Source organism: Chiloscyllium plagiosum, chromosome 11, assembly GCF_004010195.1.
Source record: "Chiloscyllium plagiosum isolate BGI_BamShark_2017 chromosome 11, ASM401019v2, whole genome shotgun sequence".
Classification (NCBI taxonomy): Eukaryota; Metazoa; Chordata; class Chondrichthyes; order Orectolobiformes; family Hemiscylliidae; genus Chiloscyllium; species Chiloscyllium plagiosum.
This window is the reverse complement of record NC_057720.1, coordinates 17589153-17607456: the sequence shown is the minus strand read 5'-3', so window position 1 is coordinate 17607456 and position 18304 is coordinate 17589153. Positions and strand designations below refer to the sequence as shown.

Sequence of the window (18304 nt, the reverse complement as noted above, 5' to 3'; positions counted from 1 at the left end):
TCTGGGTGTTCTTGTACACTAGTCAATGAAGGTAAGCATGCAGGTACAGCAGGTAGTGAAGAAGGCTAATAGCATGCTGGCCTTCATAACAAGAGGGATTGAGTATAGAAGCAAAGAGGTTCTTCTGCAGCTGTATAGGGCCCTGGTGAGACCACACCTGGAGTACTGTGTGCAGTTCTGGTCTCCAAATTTGAGAAAAGACATTCTGGCTGTTGAGGGAGTGCAGCGTAGGTTCACTAGGTCAATTCCTGGAATGGCAGGATTACCTTACACTGAAAGACTGAAGCGACTGGGCTTGTATACCCTCGAGTTAGAAGATTGAGATGGGATCTGATTGAGACGTATAAGATTATGAAAGGATTGGACACTCTGGCAATAGGAAACCTATTTCCACTGATGGGTGAGTGCCGAACCAGAGGACACAGCTTAAAAATACGGGATAGACCATTTAGGACAGAGATGAGGAGAAACTTCTTCACCCAGAGAGTGGTGGCTGTGTGGAATGCTCTGCCCCAGAGGGCAGTGGAGGCCCACTCTCTGGATTCATTTAAGGAGTTGGATAGAGCTCTCAAAGATAGTGGAATCAAGGGTTATGGAGATAAGGCAGGAACAGGATACTGATTAGGAATGATCAGCCATGATTATATTGAATGGCGGTGCAGGCTCGAAGGGCTGAATGGCCTACTCCTGCACCTAGGTGTCTATTGTCTATTGTTTCTACGCTTCTATAACCATTTGTTAGCTTACTGGAGTACAGAGCCATCTGAAATTTCCCAATTCAATCTGGGGATTTAGCTAGTTACGAGGGAAGTCCCTGACCATCTTTTCTGAAAACTAAAGATCATGGAAACTCACTTTGCACCCAAGATTCCACAACCTTTTTTTTTTCCCCTGATTATTTTGCTGATTTCAAACAAACTTCACCAAAATCCAGCGCAGAGCAGAAATGCAAGACCGTTATAGTTGCTGGACACAAAATGCTTGAGCTTGCTCAAAAATGGAAACCTAAATAATAACTACAAAAATAGTCTTATCTAACTTGAATTAGAAAAATGTAACGAAACAAGTTTCAACTCGGAGGCAAATTTCTTCTTAAATTGCAAAGCTGTGGGTCTAAACAGTTTCCTCTTTCAGCCTCTATTCATACTCCGATGCCACAATGTACTGTAATTCCCCACAACACTGTAGCTGCATTCCATGATCATATTGAATGGTGGTGCAGGCTCGAAGGGCAGAATAGCCTACTCCTGCACCTATAGTCTAATTTTAAGGGGCACAATCCTTAAGCGCCGATTACTGTACTTAGGTCCTATGGAACAGAATCTTAAAACATATTCCCTGCACGTGAAAATGCTGATCATTCCTAAATTTATCAAAACAGCTGTTAAATAAAGGCATATTTTGTTGAAAAACTTCTATTGCAGATAAGTTTACAAGAATACCAATTAATGAGCAAACCAATATCTGTAGTGCAGTGTCCAATAGTGGAACAACATTTGCCAGATAATCTCAAGTATGCAAAGTATTATGCAAGCAACCAATTTAGGATTATTATTGTTTGGGCTCTCAGTGTAGCACAGAAGATATACATAATATTACACTACAGACAAAACATGTACATGCACTGCATCCATGACAACTAAACAAAAAGTGACAGCGATTTGCTAAGTCAATTCTCAAGGCAAGACTTAACCAGAGTCAAACTACTTGGTTTTAGATTTAACTATCAATAGCAAGAACAGAAATTTTTGGAGAAACTCAACAGGTCTGGCAGAATCTCTGCAAAGAAAGCAGAATTAATGATACAGGCCCAGTGAGCCTTCTTCAGAACTAGATAGTAGCTAGGAATAGGTGGTATAATAAACACAGGGATTTGGCAGGAGGTGGGATGTAAATGATAGATCGAGGTGGAGTCCAGGGAGAAAGAACAAAAGTTGGGCAGACAAAGGGATGGAATATGGTAAGCCAGGGAGAAAGGAGAATTGTGACTGGGGTCTAGAAGCAAGCACATTTTTTTCCCCCGCTGAAAGTGGCCCATGAATTGACAAGACTGGAGGACATGGAAGGTGGCATTCAGCCATAAAATTATTGAACTGGATAGAATCCTCAAGACTGCAGAATTTTCCAGTGAAAAAGAAGATGCTGTTCTTCCAGATTGTGCTAAGACTCACTGGAGCACTGCCACAAATGAGAGACAGACACGTTGGCCAGGAAACAACTTGAGTGTGTAGTGCTGGAAAAGCACAGCAGGTCAGGCAGCATCAGAGGAGCAGGAGGATCGACGTTTCGGGCATAAGCACTTCAAGAATCTGATGAAGGGCTTCTGCCTGAAACGTCTACTCTCCTGCTCCTCGGATACTGTCTGACCTGTGCTTTTCCAGCACCCCACTGTCGATTCTGATCTCCAGCATCTGCAATCCTCACTTGCTCCCAGGAAACAACTTGGTCTATTGAAATGGTCAGTAATAGGAAGCTCAGGGTTATTTCTGTGGGCAGAACATAGATGTTCCACAGTTGTTCAGTCTGTATTTGATCTCATCAATGTAGAAGAGAGCAAATTGTGAGCAATGAACACAGTAGATTAGAATAAATGAAGTACAGGTAAATCACTGCTTCACCTGGAAGTTGTGTCTGGAGTTTTGATTAGAGAGGAGGGAGGAAGTAAGTGGGCAGATACTACACTTTGTGCAATCGTGTAGGAAGATGCTGTGGGATGGTGGTGAGAGTGGAAGAGTGGATCAAGGTGCCCTGGGGGAATGGTCCCTGCATAGAGGTGGAGGTGGAGGTGGAGGTATCCCACTGGACTGGGAATTGTCAATCAAGTGAGTCGCCATAGCACTACCTCCACCAGAGTTCACTTGGTAACTGATCAGCACTCTCCTCAGTATTTCCCCTCAATATGACATTCTTTTGAATTGCTGTGATAAATGCTAGACTAAAAAAAACTGACAAAATGCCATTCTCAAACATTTTTACTTCTTGTTGACCTCTCGAGTCATCACTATGAGGGGGGGCTGGGAGGGGATGTTCCAAAATGGCAATTAGGTCATATCATGCTACCAAGGACTATTTTCTATGGCTTTAAAGCAGAATGACACTGAATGAGCAACTCTGAATGAAAACTTACTGTAAAAGGGACTAAAGACACGTACATTAGAAACAGTGTAACAATTTCTGCCACTTCCAGCAGGATGCTAAACCAGACATATTCCCCTCCCTTCCCTTGTCAAGGTTTCACAGGGACCATTCCCTTCAGGGTACTCTCATTCATTCTTCCTCCATTCCCTCAAACCCCCAGTCACCTTCCCATTCAAATCGCAGAAGGGACATCAATTCCCCATTTACCTCCTCACCACCCAAGACCCCAGACACATTCCGGGTGAAGCAAAACTTGACCCGCACTTCACTCAATCTAGTCTATTGCATTCGCTGATCACAAACATTGTCTCCAGTGCAGAGGAGACACAAAAATGCATTTGTGTAACACCATTGCTCTGTTAAAAATTACCCTAAGTTTCCAGTTGCTTGCTTCTTCAACTCACTCGTGATCCCATTCCCATGTTTGTCTCTGGCCTGCTGCAGCGCTCCAGTAAAATTCAATGCAAGCTGCAAGAACACCACCTCATCTTCCACTTAGAAGCCTCACAGCCCATAACATCTTCCCCCATGTTTGTTATCCATCTCCACACCCTGCTCTATGACTTGCTCCCAGCTTAGTTGACACATTGTCAACTATTCATACTTCCTGTTATCACCCATTCAGCATTTAGTTCTCTCCCCCTCACGATCAGTAATCTCTTTTGTCAGCTTCTTTTTATTCCCCTCCTTCTCTGATGACATCCAATGGGATCATGGGTTTTCAGGAGGCAATAGCACAAAATGGACGACTCAACCTTATTTTTCTTAGTCATGGCAGGAGATGATCAAGCAGAGTATAAAACAGACAGCTGCTCCGCTGTAATCCATTCATGCCCTACCAATGACGACGAACCTGACGAAGGAGCAGCACTCCGAAAGCATGCGATTTCAAATAAACCTGTTGGACTATAACCCAGAGTCACGTGAATTTTAACAATGGCAAAGTTCATACTACAACTCTAAGATAGGTTCAGACTTCTGATACAAACCTACTTATTGCAACTGAACGTCAAGGCACGATCATTTTGTTCTTTTAACTTCTTGTCGAACAGTTAAAAATCTAAAAGATCATTGCCCGCAGCTCAAAAAAATACCAACTTCTTACACAATGACCTCAAGATGGAGTCATTTTCAGCTTTTCTCACCACCCCCCAAACTTTTTCTAAGCAAAAGCATTTTTGCCAAAAATACCAAAACAAAACCACAAACTTCAATTCAGTTTCACAATATGTTTTTATAAATCAATTATTTGTATGCCACATCAGCAATTAATTAACTATTGATTTAAATATCTTGGCAAATAAACAGACTCAAGTTCCTGGTATCCACCAATTGAGTTTGGAGTATGCACTTCAGAACCAGAATTGGGGTCTTACTGAAGTCTGCCAGTTGTTCATTGGAACAGGTACACTAACAGAAATGGCCAGTGGTCTGAGCATCTGGAGAACAATCAACACATCCTCAGTCTTCCCCACTTCTCACTATTTGTGCAACATTCAGCACCATTTGTGACTCCGTGGGTACTGAAGCTATCCATGTCCAAACTTAGCAAGACCTGTGCATTATCCAGACTTGGACTGTCAAGTGCCGAGTGCCATTTAGAGTGTCAGAGATGTACAGCACAAAAACAGACCCCTCGGTCCAACCTGTCGATGCCAACCAGATATCCCAACCCAATCTAGTTCCACCTGCCAGCACCCAGTCCAAACCCTTCCTATTCATATATCCATTAGGATACCTTTTAAATGTTGCAATTATACTACCCTCCACCACTTCCTCTGGCAGACCATTCCACACATGCACCACCCTCTGCATGAAAAGGTTGCCCCTTAGGTCTCTTGTATATCCTTCACCTCTCACCTTAAACCTATGCCCTCTAGTTCTGGACTCCACCCCCCCCCACCACCCCCAAACCCCAAGGAAAAGACCTTGTCTATTTATCTTATCCATGCTCATGATTTTGTAAACCTCTATAAGGTCACCCTTTAGCTTCTGATGCTCCAGGGAAAACAGCCCAACCTGTTCAGCCTCTCCCTGTAACTCAAATCCTCCAACTCTGGCAACATCCTTGTAAATCGTTTCTGAACCCTTTCAAGTTTCACAACATCTTTCCAATAGGAAGGAGACCAGAATTGCATGCAATATTCCAACAGTGGCCTAACCAATGACCTGTACAGCCGCAACATGACCTCCCAACTCCTGTACTCAATACTCTGACCAATAAAGGAAAGTATACCAACGCCTTCGTCACTATCCTATCTACCTACGACTCCACTTTCAAGGAGCTATGAACCTGCGCTCCAAGATCTCTTTGTTCAGCAAAATTCCCCAGGTGGTGTATAAGTCCTGCTAAGATTTGTTTTCCCAAAATGCAGCATCTTGCATTTATCTAAATTTAACTCCATCTGCCACTTCTCAGCTCATTGGCCCATCTGATCAAGATCCCATTGTAATCAGGAGGTACCCTTCTTCACTGTCCACTACATCTCCAATTTTGGTGTCATCTGCAAACTTACTAACTATACCTCTTATGCTCACATTCAAATCATTTGTATAAATGATCAAAAGTAGTGGATCCAGCACTGATCCTTGTGGCACTGCACTGGTCACAGGCCACCAGTCTGAAAAACAACTCTCCACCACCACCTGGCTTCTACCCGAGTCAGTTCTGTATCCAAATGGCTAGTTCTCTGTGTTCCATGAGATCTAACCTTGCTAACCAGTCTCCCATGGGGAACCTTGTCGAATGCCTTACTGAAGTCCATATAGATCACGTCTACTGCTCTGCCCTCAATCTCTGTTACTTCTTCAAAAAACTCAATCAAGTTTGTGAGGCATGATTTCCCACACACAAAGCTAAGCTGACTATCCCTAATTAGTCCTTGCCTTTCAAAATACATGTAAATCCTGTCCCTCAGAATTCCCTCCAAAAGCCTGCTCACCACAGACGTCAGGTTCACTGGTCTATAGTTCCCTGGCTTGACCTTACCAACCTTCTTAAACAGTGGCACCACATTAGCCAACCTCCAGTCTTCCGGCACTTCACCTGTGACTATCGAATGATACAAATATCTCAGTAAGAGGCCCAGGAATCACTTCCCTAGCTCCCCACAGAGTTCTCAGGTACACCTGATCAGGTCATGGGGATTTATCCACTTTTATGTGTTTCAAGACATCCAGCACTTCCTCCTCTGTAATATGGACGTTTTTCAAGTTGTCACCATCTATTTCCCTATATTCTATATCTTCCAAGCCCTTCTTCACAGTAAATACTGATGCAAAATACTTGTTGAGTATCTCCCCCATCTTCTGTGTCTCCACACAAAGGTCGCCTTGCTGACCTTTGAGGGGCTCTATTCTCTCCCTAGTTACTGTTTCGTCCTTAAAATGATTTAATGACATACAAGTGCCAGAAAATGACCATTTCCAACGAGAGAGAATCTAAACTTCATCGCTTGACATTCAATGACATTGCCATCACTGAATGCCCCACTAACATCTTAGGGTTACCAAAAGGTCAATTGAAGTAGCCATATAAATACAGTGGCTAAAAGGGCAGGTCAGAGGCTAGATATACTGCAGCAAGTAACTCACCTCACAACTCCCCAAAGCCTGACCACCTACAAAAGATACAAGTCAGGAGTGTGGTGGAAAACTCTCAACTTGCTTGGTTGGGTGCAGCTCCAACAACATTCAAGAAACTTCACCCAGGGCAAAACAGCCCACTTGACTGGCACAACATCCACAGACATTCACTCCCTCCAGCACCGATGCTCAGTAGCAGCAATGTAAACCACTGACAAGACACACTACATTAATTTGCCAAAGCTCCTTAGAGCAACATCTTCCAAAGCACAAACACTACCATCTCGAAGGACAAGGGCAGCAGATACATGGGAACACCACCAGCTTCAAGTTCCCCTCCAAGTCAGGGTGGTAAGTGTCTTGGAAATACATCACTGAGTCAAAATACTGAACTCCCTGCCCAACAGCACTCTGGGTCCACCTACAGCAAATGGACAGCAGTTCAAGAAAGAAACTCTCCACCACCTTAAGGGCAACTAGGAATGGACAATAAATGTTAGCCCAGTCAACGGTGCCCACATCCCATGAATTAATAAACCAAAAAAAAAACAAAAAAAACTGGTAAGGAAAAGTGAGCAAGGCCATTTGGGCCATCAAACATCTTCCCAGCAAGCAAAGGCTCCATTTGTGGTTCTCTTCATTACATCTTGATTCTCTATTTTAAAGAAGCAGCAAGTTCCCAGCTTTCTCCCAAAGCCAGCATTATTCTCCACTGAAAGAGACAGAGGTAATTGTACTATAGACATTTATAATAAAATCCTTAGTGTGGAAACAGGTCATTCAGCTCAGTGAGTCCACACCGACCCTCCGAAGAGCATCCCACCCAGACCCATCCCTTACCCTTTCCCTGCAACCCTGCATTTGCCATGGCTAACGTACCTAACCTACATATCCCTGAACACTATGCGCAATTTAGCGTCATCAAACACCTGGGCTGCACATGGAGGGGTGAAACTGGAGCACGTGGCAGAAATCCCTGCAGACGTAGGGAGAAAGATTTAATAAATGTTTCACAGTAAAATCCTAAAATATTTTACATTTCCTAAAATACATATTATCATTAAATATTATTAGATGGACAAACACCATTTCCTCAGGTCATACTTAAGTTGAAACCAGAAATAATCTTACCGTGGAAGAACTTCTTTGGGCAAGTCTAAAATGGCTCCATATAAAAAGTTTATCATTATTTCCATCTCCACATGGCTCACGCTGTAATTAAAATAGAACATTTTTAATGAATCACATGGAAAACACTGCAAGAGGGAAGACTATTCACAAACAACTGCAACTCGCAAAAAACTCTACACATTGTCTCCAAAGAAAAAAAAATCCCAGGTAGACAACCTATTCTTGGATTCTATCTAATGCTGCCCTCAGGTGGCCTTTGCATGCTCAGGAATGGCTCAAAGCTTTGCTTCACTAACTACATATTCATTGCACTGTCCCAATGACAGTCAAGATTAGAATCTCATTGTTGGAAGATATTGCTCAATAATAATGCCACCCAAACTTGCTAAAATGTTCACTGATTACCAAAAGAAGCAACGGTGATAAGAGAAATAAAACATTTTACAGAGTTGGTGATCAGACTCTGGAATTGACTACCTACAGGTGTGGAGGCAGGTTGAGGCTTGGCTTTCAAGATGGGACTGGGTTATTATTTGAAGTGGAAACAATTTGCAGGACAATGAGGGAAATGGCAATGAAGGTGGATTATTCTTGCATGGACCATTACAGTTGTGACAGGCCAAATGCCCTCTGCGATATTCCATGTTGCATGCCCATAGAACTTCAACTTACATCAGAGTCAGGATTTTATAGTACAGAAAGAGGCCCTTCAGCCCGTTGTGTCTGCGGTAGTCAAACATCTATTTATCCTAATTCCATTTTTCAGCATTTGGGCTGTAGCCTAGCACATGATGATATTTCAAGCATCTACTTAAATAGTCCTTAAATATCTTACGAGTCTCTTTTAGCGAGTTCCTGATACCCAAACCCAATGGGTAAAAAAAAAAGTATTTCCTGAAGTCTCGCTAAACTCCTGCTCCTTACCTTAAAATTGTGCACCCTGGTTACTGACCCCTCCACTAAAGTGGAGCATTTCTCCCTATCTATCCTGTCTATGCCCCTCACAACTCTGTACACCTCAGCTCTCTCTGCTCTCAGGGAAACAATGCCAGTCTAATCTGGTGTCTTCATTGTGGAATTGCTTACTGCCCAGGCAACATCCTGAAAAGCCCCTTCTACACTTTCTCTCATGCAATCACATCCATTCTACAGTGCAGCATCCACCCCTGCACACAGTATCCCAGCTGTGGTCTAACTAATGTCACGTACTGCTCCATCATCACCTCCTTTCTCTTGTCCCAAATATACTGGGTAAACAAAACAATTATCATATAAAAAGCCCAAACTGAGTTTGTGTCAAGAAAAGAAAGATTCCTTTATCTCTTACTATGTATGAAACATAACTGGTGTTAATTATCAGTTGCTAAAGCCCCATTTAATATGCTGTTTCCTACTTCGACTTTTGCCTAAAGACAACACTTTGAAGCTGAAAATAAAACAAATTGCTGGAGAAACCCAGTAGGTCTGGCAGCATCTGTAGGGAGGAAACAGAGTTAATGTTTCGAATCCAGTGGCTCTTCACCAGAACGCAAGTCTTTCCGAAAATTTCTCTTTGTTTCAGATCTACAGCATCCAGAGTTTCGTGTTTTACTTGAAAGCTGAAATTTAGATTGCATGGATAAATGATTTAGGAACCAAAGCACATTCCCAAAATTCCTTCAAATAAATGAAAGCTTCTTCTGCGATTTATTTTTCCTCAAAAGAGAAATGCTGAGATGTTGTTAGCAATGTGCCAATGAATTTATTTACATAATAATCACTTCAGAACGATATCCTAGATTACACAATTAACCAGATAATACGTGCATATTTCTGGAACGTTTTTCAATAAATTGGATAACATCAGCTAGAAAATGTGACGAAAGGGAAATGAAATCATTTATGGATACAGAGCATGCAAAGCAAACAGATTATTTAAAATGCTCTTTGCGGAGACCATAGACAGCATGCATTTGGATCTCCTTGTTGATCTTTAACTACAGATCTAAGATGTTAGTTATTTATGCTAGTCAAGAAAGAAAAGAATAGAAATATAAAAGGACGTGAACTCTAACCAACGCAAGCTAGAAAATACTGCAAAACACACAGCAAACTTAATTTTTTAAATACGGTTGTGTCAGGTAGTGAGAAAATAATTTCAATATAAAGAAAGGGTTTGTTCTGGTAACATTTGGTCAGATGTTGATTTTTTTGTTTACAGGAAAATTCTTTAAAGTGAAATTGTGGGCAGCACAGTGGTTAGCACTGCTGCCTCACAGAGCCAGAGACCCAGGTTCAATTCCCGCCTCAGGCGACTGTGTGTAGTTTGCACATTCTCTCAGTGTCTGCGTGGGTTTCCTCCAGGTGCTCCCAGTTTCCTCCAACAGTCCTAAAATGTGCAGGTTAGGTGAATTGGCCATGCTAAATTGCCCGTAGTGTTAGGTAAATGTAGGGGAATGGGTTACGCTTCGGCGGGTTGGTGTGGACGTGTTGGGCCAAAGGGCCCGTTTCCACACTAAGTTCTCTAATCTAATCAACTGTTTATAAGTTCTTGATCTCAAGGGGAATTTCAGGATATATTTAGAGATGGAGCATTCATGATCTTCTGAAGTATAGCATTCCAAAGATTCACAATTCTTCCTCAATTTAGTCTGAAACAAATCACTCCCTTATCTTTGCACTGTGCTCCCATGTTCTAGCTTCTACAGACATGAGAAACAGGCTGTATCTAGCATTTCAAACCCCTTCAAAATAGTGTATATTTTAATGAGACCACCTTATTTTTCTAGGCTCCAAACAAAATCAGTCATATTTATTCAGTCTATCATTGGACAACCATCTCATCCCAGGGACTAATCCTGCAATGAACTGCCTCCAACATAATTATATCCATCCTTAAATATGGAGACCAAAAATGCACACAGTATTCCACTAAGGTGTGGTCTCAACAAGTCCTGTATAATTATGGCAAGGCTTCTTTGTTTTCGTACTGCAATCCAATTGCAATAATGGACAGCAAACAATTTGCATTTCAATTTGTTGATATACTTGTGCACTAACTTTGTGTTCCTTGTTGCCAAGAATAATCGATATTTTCAAAATTCGCACTTGAAAAAATATTGTTTTTCCATGTTTACCAAAGAGAATAATCTCACGCTCACGTTATACTCCATCTGCCATGTTATTACCCACTCATCCATCTATATCCCATTGCAGCCTGCATACTCAACTTACAATTACATCTAGTTTGTATTATCAGAAAACCTAAACACGTCACTGACTTTTCATTAAAGGACAAAACTGATCATTGCAGCACTGCAGGAGACAGAACCTGTCAACTTGAAAATACCTCATTTATGCCTGCGTTATCTTGCTTTCAGTCTATTAATCAACCCTCCATTAATGTTAACACAGCACCTCCAAATCAACAAGTCCTTATCTTACCCAATAAAATTCTGTATAGAACTTTAATCAAAAGCTATTTGGAAATCCAGGATTACTCTATTTACTGGTTCCCCTTTTACTACCGCACTAATTACATTCCCAAAAAATATTTTTAAAATTGTCAAACCTGATTCACCTTTCATAAAAACAGTTATCAGGCTTCCCTAAAAAGAGATTCTGGTGCCTTCCAGATGACAGACTAACTGTAGTGCCCAAGTATCTCCCTCTTGCCTTTCTCAAATAGCAGTGTTACATTTATTTATAAACCAGGACTATCTCAGAATCTAGGGAATTTTGGAAAGGCAGAGTGAAGGCAACCATTGTCTCTAAACAGATCTTGTTAGAACATTAGATCCTGGAGTTTGATCAGATTTTAGCTTCTCAAGCACAGAGAAACCTTGATTATCCTAACAACATGGGTGGAGAGTACTTTGTTTGGATAATTGAACACAGGATAACACCGTTTAGCCAAGCGTCAGGACCATGCAATCTTGCTGGATAATCCGAAATTCAGATAATCAAATGCTGGATAATTAAGGTTCCACTGTGGTGTTTCCTCTGCCAATATTAATTACCTTAATTCTCTCTTAAGTTAGACACTGTGGCAACAGAATAACAAACTTAAAGTATTTCATATAAAATTGTGAAACATTGGTAAGCTTGCAGATTTTCATTTCATTCACCTTAATCGTCTTTGCACAGCAATACTAAAATATATGGAAAATATCAAAATCATTTTTCAAGAACTCATTGACCTCCTGAATTTGTTGCTACTTCTGTTGCACAGTAGAACATATTCAAAAGCAGTGCTCCACTCATTTCCCATTTTCTTTTATCCACAGATAAAAGCCAAACAGTTTCCTCACGTTTAACAAAATTTTGTTTCAACTATTTTTTTCATGTGCATCACAGGGATTGTGCACAGGTGTCAAAAATGTTCCCTGGTAAACCATTACTCCCTTCCCATTGCCGCCTTGTAATCATACTTACCCAGCAAGAGTGATCGATTTCTGAAAGCTTTCTGCCCAATTTCCACTCAACATTGCTGCGAAGTAACTGGAGCGAGCACAGAGGATAGCCCTGGAACAGAACACATTAACAATCCAAACTCTGCAACATTTGTTAATTTTAACAAGTTTTTGTAACTATTTCATACTTTTTGTTTACACAAGTTAAAAATAGCACATCAACCTGACTGGACTCAACTGAGGTTGTGTAATGAACTCATTGATAGAAGCAGAAAATATACAATTTGGTGACTTCTTAGTGAAGCAATAAAAACACAAGATGAACCAACACTTCCGGAATTTCAAAACTGTTACACCATATCATTAACAGGAAAAGTTAATACCTGGATCATAATTGGAAAAGGGAATGAGAAGCAAAAAGTTCATGCCTCTTCCCATAAAAAGACTTGGTTTTCTCAAACGAATTCCAAAATGCTGAAAAGTAGACATTTCAGTCATCCAAAGTAGTCTATAAAATTTGAATGCTAATGAGATAGACGAACAAAACCATGGTAATATTTCATGTAGCAAAATCAATTTCTTTGTGTACAACATTGCAATATGGGTGTACATATATACACATACACAGAACCTCAATAAAGAAAGACTTTGACATTTAGGTTCAATTACCTCTATCAATATATTGGTAAGAAAATAACACAAACACTTCATGCCTGTTTGATAGCAAATATGCTGGCATAATTAATTGTACAATACCTGTGTGCATGAAAAGTTCTGTTCTCAACATGAAGGGTTATGTCAGGACAACATCCTTTCCGATATAGGGATAAGAGATCAGCACCCAGTATAGATGCTGGCTCTGGTGCAGAATCATCTGTTCCAGAGAAGATATCATCAGATGTTAAAGAGTTAAAGCATTAAAAACATAGGTTGCTTTTCTTTTTGCGAGCTTGGTTTCAAATTGGTTGCTGCAGTCCATATAACAAATCTCCCAGTAAACAGTATAACCCATGCAACAAAACAGCTGAGACCATATTAAACTTTCAATTGAGATTAGATTAGAAAGCCTTTTTCCTAGTTGTGGTTTGTGCCACTAGCCACCAATAACATCACTACATAATGCAAGTCCCATTCAGATCATACTGCCCTGTAGGATTGACGAGCAAGGACGGATATTCTATTTTCACTTGGCAGCCTGAAGTCAATTTGGGAGAAAAACAGGAATAGGTCTCAAGGTCTGAGAGTGTCCTCTGCCATCCAATAAGAAAACATTTCCACTAAATTCTCTGTATCCTTGAGATCACAACTTGCAAAATTGTCTAGCCACACCAAAAAAAATAAGTAGCAACATAATTGAACACTTGCAGGCAAACCTCGCATTTCGGCAGTTTTAACCTATTTTCAAACGAGCTCTGCCACTCTCAAATTTCATCAATCACAGGAGCTCTCAGGAAGACCTATTGCAGATATAGAGGAGTGACCGTAAATGAAGGAACCGAAGAACTAGGAGCAGAAGCAGACAATTCAGCCCTTCTTGCTTGCTCCACCACCTCAACATGACAACCCTTAGAGCAGTTCCAAAAACTAAAGCTTGGCAGCATTTCATAAAAGGCATCCACTGGTTAAGACAATTTTCCACTACTTTTAAAATTTTAAAATATTGGCCCTTCATGAAGGAATACCCCTACCTGTTCATAGACAACTTTAGTTATAAATGGAAAGCAAAAGCCAAGACTCATGCAATTTCAAGCATTCAAGAAAAGTTAGGAAATGGCCAAGGTTAGAATGAAGCATAACTGACAAAATAAAATGGAAAAGTTATTACTTTGGCTGTTACCTACCACTGGATAAAACCTCATCCGCTGCTTCGGTTTCCTCAGGCATATCAAACATTGCTTCAGGCATATCATCTTCCAACAGGCTTGAGGTCAACATCTCTTCATTCATTTCCAAGGTCTGATTATCAGGAGGAAAATTATTAAATGGCAGATATCTATCACTACTGCTCATGCCCAAATTATGAAAAACACTATTGAGAGAGCAAGTTTCTTCAGTCTTCAATCCTCCTCGATTGGGCTCTTTGTTCAAGAGCAGCTCTTCTTCAAGATGGTCTACTTTTCGATCTGCTGTATAAATTTGCCTATTACAGAATAAGAAGGGGAAACAATTTCACCAACTGTTTTCTGGAAAGTTTCTTTCTAATAATGTCTCTCATAACATTTGTACTTTTTTTTTCCTATTCATCCAAAGACATCTGGAATATATATCATACAAAATAATTAACACAACGGTCAGCATTGGTAACACGGGTGAGAAATAATTCGCATGTCCCCAATAGATTCATTTATCAGTGCCCATAAGCAAACCTGGATGAAGAGAGTAGGTAAAGCACATAAAAGGCTTGATCACATTAAAATTCATATTTATACATGCATTACAGTCATTGGGATTTTCCATCAAACTTTGCTTCCATGGGAAATTATAACAATTGTAGAAATGAAGCAAAATACTGCAGAGACTAGAAAATATTAAAACAGAATGCCTAAGATCTGAAATGCAAACAGCCAAATTTTCCATGTGAGCTTTTGTATATATCTGTATGTTGAGTCTTTTACAAATATCTAGAGTGGGGATTGTTTCATTCTGTGTTCATGTCTCATCTGACTCACCCCAAAAGCAACATGAGCAACCTGCTATTACCCTACTTCTAGGTTATAGTCCAACAGGTTTAATTGGAAGCACACTAGCTTTCAGAGCGCCGCTCCTTCATCAGGTGGTTGTGTTTCAGAGCGCTGCTCCAAAAGCTAGTGTGCTTCTCATTAAACCTGTTGGACTATAACCTGGTGTTGTGTGATTTTTAACTTTGTACACCCCAGTCCAACACTGGCATCTCAAAATCACCCTACTTCTATGTTGCTATAATTTGTCTAAAACATGGTTAATGCAATAACTGAAATTAAAAGCTAAAGCAATGGTCTTGATAGTATTCATTGCAATTGGCTACCTATTGAGCCCCAATGATATTAAGGGACTAAATTAACAGAGCTGCCAAACCCAAGGAAACAGATTAAGGAAACAATTAACTTCAGTAGAGATTAATCTGGATCATTAATTTCAGAGTTGTTCAACAACCCTATCATTTAACTGTACGGATAATTGTATTTAAATGTGGGATCAAGTTCAAATGAACAATAATCCTAGCTGACCATTTCAAATCAGGAATATCCTTAATAATGAACTGCAAGACAAATTTTTAAAATGTAAAACCAAATTCCCAACTACAGGATTTTATTTTCTGCAATACTGATTACATACTACAACTTGGAAGTTTAAAATAACATCTTTTAAAAAGTTGTAAATCTTTCCCTTGCATGTTTTCTGAATGAGTCTGAGATTTACAATAGCTCTTCTAGGTCTAGATGACCCTCGTTCACCAGCCTACAAGCTGGAAATTCAAATATTGAATTTCAGACAGTATAGCTTTTTTTTGGTACTTCACTCTTAGTGGTGCTGTATTGTAAGTCTGTAAAATGGAGTTCAAATATCTGCTGTCTCTAGATGCACGAGCTACTATGTATAAATAAGCCTTGCAAGCTGATCACTAATTTATGTCCCATCGCCAAACTCCCTATTGAGTTATAAAGCTGCTCAATGGCAGTAAACAACATTCAGTTTCAGGATGCACATATCGGATTTATTTAGCACTGCAGCTATTACTGCCAATGTATAGTTACTTGCAGGGTTCCCTGAACACCACGACTCCCATAGACTTCCCAGAGGAAATCAAAATGTTAATAGAAATTGCTTCCTATGTATTGCATTAATCTTCTGCAACTACTTTTCCCAAAGTAAAGCAAAATAAAATGCTTCCAGAACACAAATATGGAACTGCAAATGGGAATTCCCAAGTGAGCTGATTTTGAAACAACAATAACATTTTAGACAGGGAAAAAAAAAAACTCATCTTAAGAGTCCGCAGAATTTTTATAACATTAAAGGGATTTAGCAACATAAAGGTTTTATAATCCCTGGACAAGGTAATATGAGTGTCCCAAGGTGGAGACTGACTCGTGATCAACTCACTTCAAACTAAACGTTGCCACTGGAGCCAAGGATAATACTTATTGCCTTCCTTGCAATCCTCCCTGCTAGTGATCAAGGGAAACCTGGTTTTTAAAGTGCAGAGATGAAACACAATAACAGCAGGTCGGGTTGTGAGCACATGTCTGACCTATGAAACTTTCAAGCGGTCCCTCAAAAGGCAATGGACTTCTGGTTAGAAACAGAAACCAGGAGTAAGAGTAGGCCATTCGGCCCAACAAGCCTGTTCAACCATTCAATGTGATCTTCTCACTTTCGCCCAAGACCCCTTGATCAACATTCCCTCTAGGTTGAGTAACCAGATAGCTTCATACCTTTAAACTCTCAAACAAAATTATTCATTTTTCTTCAATATATTCAGCGACAGACTCCACAGCCCTCTGTGGTACAGATTCACCTTTTGAGTGAATAAATTTTTCATCTCAGTACTAAATGGTCTACCCCTATATCCTGAGACAGGGCCCTCTGGTTTTAGGCTCCACAACCTAGGGAACCATGCTAACAATAATATAGTTCTGTTTTTCACACCCAAGTATATAAAACTCACATTTACCCACACTGCATTGCATTGCATCTGCCACACGTTTGCCCATACATTCAACTCATCCAAATTCTCTTGCAGCTTCCTCACATCTCAGCCCAGTTTTATGTAGTCAGCAAATTTAGAAATGTTGCATTTGATCCCCTCATCCAAGTCATTTATGCATATCATGAATAGCTGGAGACCAAGCACTGATCCCTATGGTACCGCGATACTCATTGCTTGCCACTGGGAAAAAGATCTATTATTCTCACCATTTCCTTTCTCTCAACTAATTCTTAATTCAAACCAATACATTACCCCTAACCCACATACTTTAAACTTTGTTCATTAAACTCGGCAAGGTAATTTAATAAAAAGGTCTTCTGAAAATCCAAATATACCACATTCACTTGTTCTCCCTTATCTATTGTACCAGATGTACCCTGAAAAATTCCAGTAGATTTGTTAACCATGCTGGCAATGCCATTATGCTTTCTAAAGGTTATCACATCTTCTTTAGACTTTTTCCCCACACTACTGATGTTGGGCTAACTGTTCAGTGTTTCTCTCACTCCCATTTTAAGTGGGGATTATATTTGCCATCATTGAATCTGTTGGAACTGTTCCAGCAGCCATAGAATTTTGAAAGACAACCATTGCTGCAACCGATACTTTCAGGGATGTAGATTATCAGGTCCTGGTGATTCAACAGCTGCCATTAATCCCATTCGTTTCCATAGCACCACTATCTTCCTCACACTTGCCTCAATAATAATTCCCTCAACTCAACCCTACAACTAGCCTTTTGGCTCTCTAACATTTCTGGAGATGTATGTATACCCGGTTTTGAGGATAGAACCAAAGTATGTGCTCAATTAAGACATGGGAGCAAAACATTTAGGCCATTTAGACCATGGAGTCTGCTCGGTCATTCAATCATGGCTGATAAGTTTCTCAACCCCATTCTCCCACTGACCTTTAATCCTCAAGAACCTATCTCAGTCTTAAATATACTCAATGACCTGGTCTCCACAGCCTTTTGTGGCAATGAATTCCATAGATTCACCACTCTCTGGCTGAAGTTGTTTCTCCTTATCTCTGTTCTAAAAGGTCTTCCCTTTAATCGAAGGCTGTGCCCTCTGGTCCTAATCGCTGCTACCAATGGAAAGATCTTCCCACCATCTACACCGTCCAGACCATTCAGTATTTTGAATGTTTCAATTAGATCCCCACCTCATCATTCATCAAGTATGGACCTAAGCTTTTTATTCCTGGGACCGTTCTCATGGATCACCTCTGAACACGCTCCAATGTACATCCTTCCTGAGATATAGGGCCCAAAACTGCACACAATACTCCAAATGTGGTCTCACCAGAGCCTTATAGACCCTCAGAAGTACATCCCTGCTTTTATATTCAAATCCTCTCAAAATAA

At 40.4% G+C, this 18304-nt stretch overlaps 1 protein-coding gene across 3 annotated transcripts in view; it reads right to left on the bottom strand.

The window, feature by feature from the left end:
• The window catches only part of btbd8 (BTB domain containing 8), a 104579-nt gene that overhangs the window by 59299 nt on the left and 26976 nt on the right, over nucleotides 1–18304 (bottom strand). For 2 of the 3 annotated variants that reach the window (XM_043698782.1, XM_043698783.1), the window contains exons 4-7: nucleotides 14087–14385; nucleotides 13002–13119; nucleotides 12268–12357; nucleotides 7855–7935 (exon numbers count right to left, since the gene is read on the bottom strand). In XM_043698782.1, the coding sequence (XP_043554717.1) occupies nucleotides 7855–7935; nucleotides 12268–12357; nucleotides 13002–13119; nucleotides 14087–14385 (588 nt within the window). The remainder of the gene's footprint in view (nucleotides 1–7854; nucleotides 7936–12267; nucleotides 12358–13001; nucleotides 13120–14086; nucleotides 14386–18304) is intronic. The other variant, XM_043698784.1, reaches the window with a different exon arrangement.